The sequence below is a fragment of the Sinocyclocheilus rhinocerous genome, unplaced genomic scaffold (genome assembly GCF_001515625.1).
Source record: "Sinocyclocheilus rhinocerous isolate Xijiao unplaced genomic scaffold, SAMN03320098_v1.1 scaffold875, whole genome shotgun sequence".
Classification (NCBI taxonomy): domain Eukaryota; kingdom Metazoa; phylum Chordata; class Actinopteri; order Cypriniformes; family Cyprinidae; genus Sinocyclocheilus; species Sinocyclocheilus rhinocerous.
This window is the reverse complement of record NW_015659463.1, coordinates 182377-190221: the sequence shown is the minus strand read 5'-3', so window position 1 is coordinate 190221 and position 7845 is coordinate 182377. Positions and strand designations below refer to the sequence as shown.

The following is a 7845-nucleotide window of genomic DNA, read 5'->3' as shown; positions in this document are numbered from 1 at the left end:
TTTTTTTTTTAAGCAAGTTGATTATCAGCCACTTTTTTTTTTAGACCAAGAGATCTGGCAACACAGCAGACCAAAAAAAAAAATGGCAACAGCAACCGTGGCTTTGATGAGGTGTTTCATTCACAGATTATCAAAGCCAAAAACTGAAACTTATCCAAAAACCTTTTTTTAAGCTGCCTTGCGAGCACTATTTCCTTTTGCGACTGCAAATCTACAGGTTTTTCAATGTGATTCTGTTGTGCTACGTATTTAGCGTTCCAGAAGGAACCTGATTACCGTTCGCAGCGTCGGCGATGGCGTTCGGTTCACATTCCACAAGCGTCTCCCTCCCATCACCCTCAGCTAACTGCCTCATCCTCATATTAATGGATCCGTACGATTTCATGGGTCTTCTAGCGAAAGTCCTCCGGCGATACAGTTCCCCTTTGCATATAGACACCATTAATAAAATAGATAGAAGCATTCCTCCCAGAGTGAGCAAACCAAGTCCCGCAATAATACATTTGTCGAGGTGAGAACCGAGTTGTGCGTAGTACATCTCCAGTTTCTCCATCTGCCGCGCTGTCACTTGGTCCGGATTGACTTTAGCCTCTCGTGGGATCGTGTAGGCGATTACCACTAATATGATGCCGCTTACGAGGAAAATGAGTGCAAAAATGAACCCGTAGTCCACCGAATGACCGTTGTACTCGAGCTCAGGTTCGTCTTCGGAGCGCGGTGACGGCACTTCTCTCTGAATAGGCAGCGGATTCGACTGAGAGTCGATGGACGTGAACTCAGGTCCAGATGTTCTGGAGGTAACGCGGATCCTCGTTCCCGGATCCTCATCCTCGAACGACGCGTTTTCGATGCCGGCTGTGGGCTGCGGTCCTGAGGAGGTCTGAGGAGGTTCTCTCCTGCTCCCATCCCCCAGTTCACGGAGCTCCACGGCGTTCAGAGACTCCATCGACACTCAACGCTTGCACTCATGTTGAATCAAATGCCTCCTGTTTCACCTTAAAAAAAAGAATATAGCATATATTGCATTGTGAACCATGAAAGCATCCAAAATCTCTTTCAGTTCCAGAGTCCATTCCAATAGATAGCACCTTTTTTTTTTTATCTAAAAACTAGGGTAGGCCTATATATCACTGTGGACAAAAGAACTGTACTACTGTAAAACTGCTAAATGTGGTTTCAGTACAAATCACCTTACACACTGTGTCCAAAACACAGTCAGGTTATCTTCAGACCATGTCTGACAAAAGTTACCAAATTGGTATTTTTAACATCAAAACCAAATGCCTGTGTGGCAACAACAGAAGTAGTCGTTGATGGTGGAGGTGTGGCACTGTGATAAAATAAAAACAAAAAGTTACAGGTTAGATTCTGCAGAGGCCAACCCAACAGCGATCAGCATACATTGTGCCCTTGAGCGAGGAATACAAGCCCAAGTAGCTCCAGGGGATTGTCTCTGCAATAAGTACTTGGCAAGGACATTTGAATGGTCTTACAACTATTTTATGAGTGTTTACATTAAAGGATTCAAATGTCCCATTAGCAGCAAAATGATCTAAGCTGGGTCTTTAATGGTATTGATCTAGTGGTTTCATTAATGTATTAAATAATAACACTGAATTTAATCAACATCCAATCACTGCAAACTATTTTGCTAAGGTGAGTAACTAAATTGATCACCTATAAGGTTAAATTTATATAAAAACTACTGGAGATCCAAAAGTAATGTATCATAAAAGATGTATATAAATAAAAAAAATCTTGAATCTTGAAGATTTCTATATATAAGTGGGAAAAAATTCTCATTTTTATATTGTATGAATAATAGTGACGATTTGCAAGCCCACCTCCCCAAACCACCCCAAAACCCACCAAAAAAAAAAAAAAAAAAAAAAAAAAAAAAAAAAAAGAGGGGGCGGTGTGAACTTATTTTTTCTAACAAATATACTGTAGCCTATTAAACAAAGCTTTCGAGCCTCTATATTATGATAATAAAGTTAGATTCGATCGATCACTTATGTAAAACAGATTTATCATCACTTAACCTAATTTATAAAATTCTAAATTTACGTTTGGATTACTGCAAATAACAATTTGCAAGACGAAGCTCGATAGGATTGCACGTTGAAAATTATTACATTTACCAATAATCAATTGCCTGATGTTTAAAATTCCTTTAGTAAACCCGATATATTTCTTTAAAATAGACAGTTCCCCCTAAAAGCCGTTCAGAACAAAACCACCATAAGCAATTTGGCACATGCATGTCAATTCAACTTCAAACTTACAATTTAAAGATGTTAAACCCACATTCAATCTAACCTCTCTCAACTCAGCCTTCATGCCACACACATTTTAACAATGCCATGCCATGAATTAAAGGATAAATAATTGTTAAAACAGTATTGTTCAAAATAATGGGTTTGCAGATTCTCTGTCCCGTTTCACCTGAACACAGTGTTGACAAAGAGGATTTCTGACATTTCAATAGCTCTTTGGCTATTACATATTTGTAACGAATACTGATAAAAGAGACCATAACATACAAACAGCGGTCTGGACGATGTGCAGAGACATTTTTATGCCCCTCCGATGATTTACCAGAGAGTGGCCCGTTTTACCTGACTTCACCCTACGCTACGCGTAAAATCTCATTTCTCGAGAGCGATAATAACTAGGCGACGTATCTGCTATTATTTATCCATGTAAGCTCACATTAGCGCGCGTTTATAGTTTCAGACATGACCTTGTAACACCTCAAGCGTTTAATGTTTATCTTTAAATATTCAACAACCAGCGTAACTAAAATACAAACGTAGCGCTCCATCTAGCTTTTATTGACTCGCACCTGTTATCGGTTCGTTAATGCTACTGATAAGAGCGCGAGCTTACCTTCAGACGCGATCGCTCCACAGATATCATAGTAACGCTGGGATGCTGCGGACAGGAAGACCTTTTCCACGGAGATCTCGAGGGGAGATTTAGCCATGCGCGATAGAAACACTATCATTTCTCAGAATTAAACGCAAATGCAACAACATGTCAGATTATTCATCGTCAATAACAACACAGCTCGTGCTGTCGATGCACACATTGCGTTGTTTATGTATGGGTTGGGTTCGTTATGAAGTGCACATTTAGTATGCACTAGATCAGCTTCAGTGATCTGTATGGTGGCGTCTCTGTCGGGATGTGGGTGTAGGTTATATTTAATTAAATATTATAAATTAAAATGTTGGAATTGATTTTACATGCTGTTAGGGCTTATGGAAGGCTTTGTGTTTTTGCTCTGTTATGGGTTGCAATATATGTAATTACATAATCATAAATGAGAATTATTAGAATCTACTGAAATCTAGTGCTTGAATTTAAACATGACCTGTGCATTATTTATTAATTGGTTCAGACAAAAAGACTGCTGTTTGTTCATTAATCTTTCCAAAAAATAACATTTGCACTGCATTTTTCCCCTTCTACCTTCACATTGATGTTACTAAGATGATATTTTTTTGGTTTTGACAAGAGGCCATAGGGAGATATGTTTCTTAATCTGCTATCTGGGTAGATAAATTATAATATTTCATTTGTATATCTCTTTTACAAATACAAGCATTACATTTCTTAAAGCTTTTCTAATTAGTTCCCATCAGTTTAAATGGTGTGGGAAGCACAAATGGATGCTTTATAAGCAGTAAAAACCAGGTGGTGGACCAAGGGCATCAATGTGTGGGCATATGTCAGCAAATCTCAGACAGTAGTATGCATTATTATTACCAAAGATACACATTTTTTTCTTTCAATATTGCAGTTACATTAAGCACAACTAGCCTACATTAATGACAAACAACCTTTATTCAGTTTGTATTTAGTAAATGGTGGACAAGACTGGTACAATAAAGTACCGTGGTATTTTTGGACATGGAGCCACAGTAAAATAGCAATTATATTTTACACATGAATGGAATTGGAAAACCATGTAAATAATACGGTACATGCATTCATTCCATGCAACCTGATATCAGTACCTTGATACCAGTACAATACTTTGGTAAAAGACCATGCATGAAATAAATGTAAGACTAAAAATCAATCTTTGATCATTTGCATCTTTAGCGATAAACAGTAAGCTATATGATTTTTAATCAGGCATCTGTGGGACACCAGCCGTCGGTTGGGTCCTTAGAGTTCCACAAATCTACGCAATCACCTAAAGAACTCAATGGCGACGGCTTATATGCGAGATCGGGATTGGATTTAAAGAATGGTAGGTCTGAGCATGATTATTTCAGTCTTTTTAAGCTTTAAATCTCGCCTATTTGAGACTGCCACGATCATATATTTTCACACATGTGTTCGGAAGGTTTATTTTCGTGCTAACACCTAGCCACATGCTAACGCATGCTAGATATCCGGTTAGCCAACACGCTAACATCACAATGTTTTTATTGTTTATATCTGTTTTGTATTGATGACACAATTTAAAAACACCAGCTGAAATATAGAATGCCCATAATTATGTATAAAGTCACACTAACTGCTAGATTTCTATCTCTTTTGTTGTTTGTTGTCAGTCGTTCGTGTAAACAATGTAAGGAATGTCAGTCGAAATAGGGAAATTCAGCATACATTTAAAACGTTCAGGGGCGTGCGAAGTATTTTAAACCACTTGTCCTTGATTTGATGTCCTTAAATAATTATAATGTGAAAATAATTTCGAATTTCTTTGTCTTTTGTAGTTTATTCTCGATCATTTGTGTAAACCGTGTACGGAGCGTCAGTCTACATGGGGAAACTATAATTTTTCTTAAATACGACACTTTTTACTAGATATTTAAATGTTTTACTTTTTTATATTATACACACACCCATAAACCTTTTAAATGTATGCAGAGTTATTAAAAACAGCTTTAATGTTGAGCGTACGATTAATGAGCGAGGAATATTTAAGCTAGATTTGAACTCTTCAGCATAAATTAAAAATGTCTAGGGATGTGCAAAGTGTAAAAACAATCAAAACACAAGCTGAAATATTGGCCTTGTCCGTAATTAATTATAATATCGCACTAATTACCCAATTCTTACCTTTATTTGTAGTTTATTAACCATTATTGATGTAAACAGCAAGAAATCGCAGTCTAAAATACAACTACTTTAATATTTTCTTTAAAAAAATATATTTTGATAGTAGAAATCTGTATGTTTTGCTATTTTTCTTATATTTTAGCACCACTAAACATTTTAAATGTATGCAGAGTTATTAAAATAGCCTAAAAGTTAGATTAATGTCTATTAAATCTTCCTCTTATAACACATTAATTGAATCAGGGGTTTAACTAGTCAAATATGACTTAAATAATGGTGCTGTCATGTCTTGTAGATAGAAGTTAGACTGTTGTCATGTAGAACTCAAGGCCAGCAACTAAAAATAGCCCAATTTCTGAAAATACACGCATGCTTTGACCTCGGCGCCTTGTAAGGGGGTGTAAGACGAGCTAGGAATTGTGCGTATTAAATGGTTTTCTCTTTCTCTCTCCTTTTCCAAAGGCCTCGCCTGGTATTTGGAAACCGCGTCTAATCCCTCGCAGATACACAAGGGATTTGTGATTGTGTAGCGTCACGTCGGATATCTGAGCTCATACGAGGCGGCCCAACACGCAGAGACCATGTACTGCCTCCAGTGGTTACTCCCGGTCCTCCTGATCCCCAAACCCTTAAATCCGGCCCTGTGGTTCAACCACTCCATGTTCATGGGCTTCTACCTGCTCAGCTTCCTGTTGGAGAGGAAGCCGTGTACCATTTGTGCCTTAGTCTTCCTGGCGGCGTTGTTTCTCATCTGCTACAGCTGCTGGGGAAACTGCTTTCTGTACCACTGCCACGATTCTCCACTGCCGGACTCCGCACACGACCCCAGCATTGTGGGCACCTAGACTCGGGTTTCCGCACGGACACATCCGGACTGGGAATGCTGGGAAGTTTCGGTTCTTTATACCCACGTTGGCAACCTCTCTCCGCTGTAACCCGTAACAAACCCTGACTCGAATCTCCTCGCCGAGGCGCAGGGGCATCTTGTGGGCACCTAGACTCGGGTTTCCGCACGGACACATCCGGACTGGGAATGCTGGGAAGTTTCGGTTCTTTATACCCACGTTGGCAACCTCTCTCCGCTGTAACCCGTAACAAACCCTGACTCGAATCTCCTCGCCGCGGCGCAGGGGCATCTGAAGCTTGCATGGGTTCCATTCTCATTGTGTTCGGTGCACATTCTTTCATTTCTGGATGCTGAATTTTTCCAAAGGGGTAGATGATAATGTGTGTGCGTGTTTGTATATTGCGATTTTGGGTTTCTGTTCATGTGTCAATAATCGGTATGAGTCCAAGTGTTAAGCGGATAGACGCCAGATGAATTTTGTCACGCAACTTGAGCTGGAGGCGTGCTTCTGCACTGCTGAGTTAGCTCAAATGCTGTCTCCACTTTTAATTCAATAAAGTTTCTAATGATCAACATCGAGCAGCTGTGTGTGTACATGTGAAATATCATCTTTTGTTTGACAGTGTGATGCTATAAACAACCTCAGAACAGCTGTGTGGATCAATCGTGTTTTTTTGCCCACTGTTTTTTCCAAGCAGGTCCATTCTGTGGCAGATAAACATGCATTTTTGGGGGGAATTGGTGGTTAAGCAAATACAACAACCTGTAGTGTTTTTTCACTAGGCAAACGTTTTGTTCATCATGTTCTTTAACAGATGTTTTTAAAGTCATATCACCAGGTTTGCCAAGTTGAAAAATTTCTGACAAATCTCAAATTGAAATATATAGTTTGTTTTTCAGAGTTTACTTATTTTTGTCATACACTGTTAAAAAAGTGAAATTTACGGTTAAAAAATAACTAACATTTTATAGATGTATAGATGGACATTAAATTTACAGTAAAAACATTAGTTCATTGAATGTTTATGATTTTTCACTCTAAATTATAAAATTACTTTTCATTTTTCACTTCAACTGTCCATTTCAATTTAACAGTATTTTAAATCAAATAAAGGAACTTACCGTTAACCAATTTAGTCTTTACTCAGAAAGACTGAAATAGTATTTTGTAAAACATACTCTTTGTTTTTCTTTACGTCGTACAATCTTTTTTTTTTTTTTTTTTTCAGTGTATTTTAAACTATTCTGTTCTTGCCATGAAAATCTTTGGTGCTCACATGGCTTTAAAAAAATGAAAATATTCTGGAAATAAAATATATTCTTGATAAAGTGTTTTTATAATTATATTCACTTGTAAAATATTGCAAGGCATCCTGGTGCAGCATGATGAAAAACTGGACATGCGATGGATTGCATGGGAATATTCAAGACAATTTGGTAACATTTTACAGTAAGGTCCTAATATTAACGTATTAACAATGAGCTATATGTTTGTTACAGTACTTAGTAATCTTAGTTAATTTTAGTTAATAGAAATACATCTGTTCATTACCTCAGGTCAATTAAATAATATTAACACATGCAACTTTAAATGCATTAGTGAGTCTTGAATAAACATTAAGATTAATATATACTTTAGAAGTATTTTTCATTGTTAGTTCCTGTTAACTAATGTAGTTAATGTTAACAAATTAAACCTTACTGTAACGTGTTACAGAACTTTCTTTTTTTTGTAGACAATCCAAATTGTAGGATGTAGATGTTTAGAGCTGTGAGTTAATGAATCATTTAATATTATGATTTAATTTTGGGTTGCTTTAATGCTTTTAATGAACAAGATTTATTAACACAAACAAAATAACATTTATTGTCAGTATATTTCATGTTTACTCATTTTGATACATAAGAAATAGAGAAGA

At 37.2% G+C, this 7845-nt stretch overlaps 2 protein-coding genes across 3 annotated transcripts; one reads left to right on the top strand and one right to left on the bottom strand.

Moving 5' to 3' along the window:
• Window positions 1-143: 143 nt before the first annotated feature.
• LOC107723912 (transmembrane protein 74B-like) lies at window positions 144-3092 on the bottom strand. Its single transcript, XM_016532639.1, has 2 exons — window positions 2890-3092; window positions 144-995 (listed from the first exon to the last, which is right to left on the bottom strand). Exon 2 carries the CDS (start codon window positions 944-946, stop codon window positions 242-244), a length of 705 nt encoding a protein of 234 aa, XP_016388125.1. The 5' UTR covers window positions 947-995; window positions 2890-3092; the 3' UTR covers window positions 144-241.
• Window positions 3093-4154: 1062 nt separating this feature from the next.
• LOC107723924 (bladder cancer-associated protein) lies at window positions 4155-5961 on the top strand. Of its 2 annotated transcripts, none has more exons than XM_016532654.1 (2): window positions 4155-4261; window positions 5542-5961. In XM_016532654.1, exon 2 carries the CDS (start codon window positions 5661-5663, stop codon window positions 5922-5924), a length of 264 nt encoding a protein of 87 aa, XP_016388140.1. In that variant the 5' UTR covers window positions 4155-4261; window positions 5542-5660; the 3' UTR covers window positions 5925-5961. The 2 variants fall into 2 exon arrangements, with proteins under 2 accessions (XP_016388140.1, XP_016388139.1); XM_016532653.1 differs by having other exon boundaries at window positions 4155-4265.
• The last annotated feature ends 1884 nt before the right edge of the window (window positions 5962-7845 follow it).

Excerpts from the sequence above, each read along its gene's own strand:
- LOC107723912 (XM_016532639.1), bottom strand. The coding sequence starts at position 946 with ATGGAGTCTCTGAACGCCGTGGAGCTCCGTGAACTGGGGGATGGGAGC.
- LOC107723924 (XM_016532654.1), top strand. The coding sequence starts at position 5,661 with ATGTACTGCCTCCAGTGGTTACTCCCGGTCCTCCTGATCCCCAAACCC.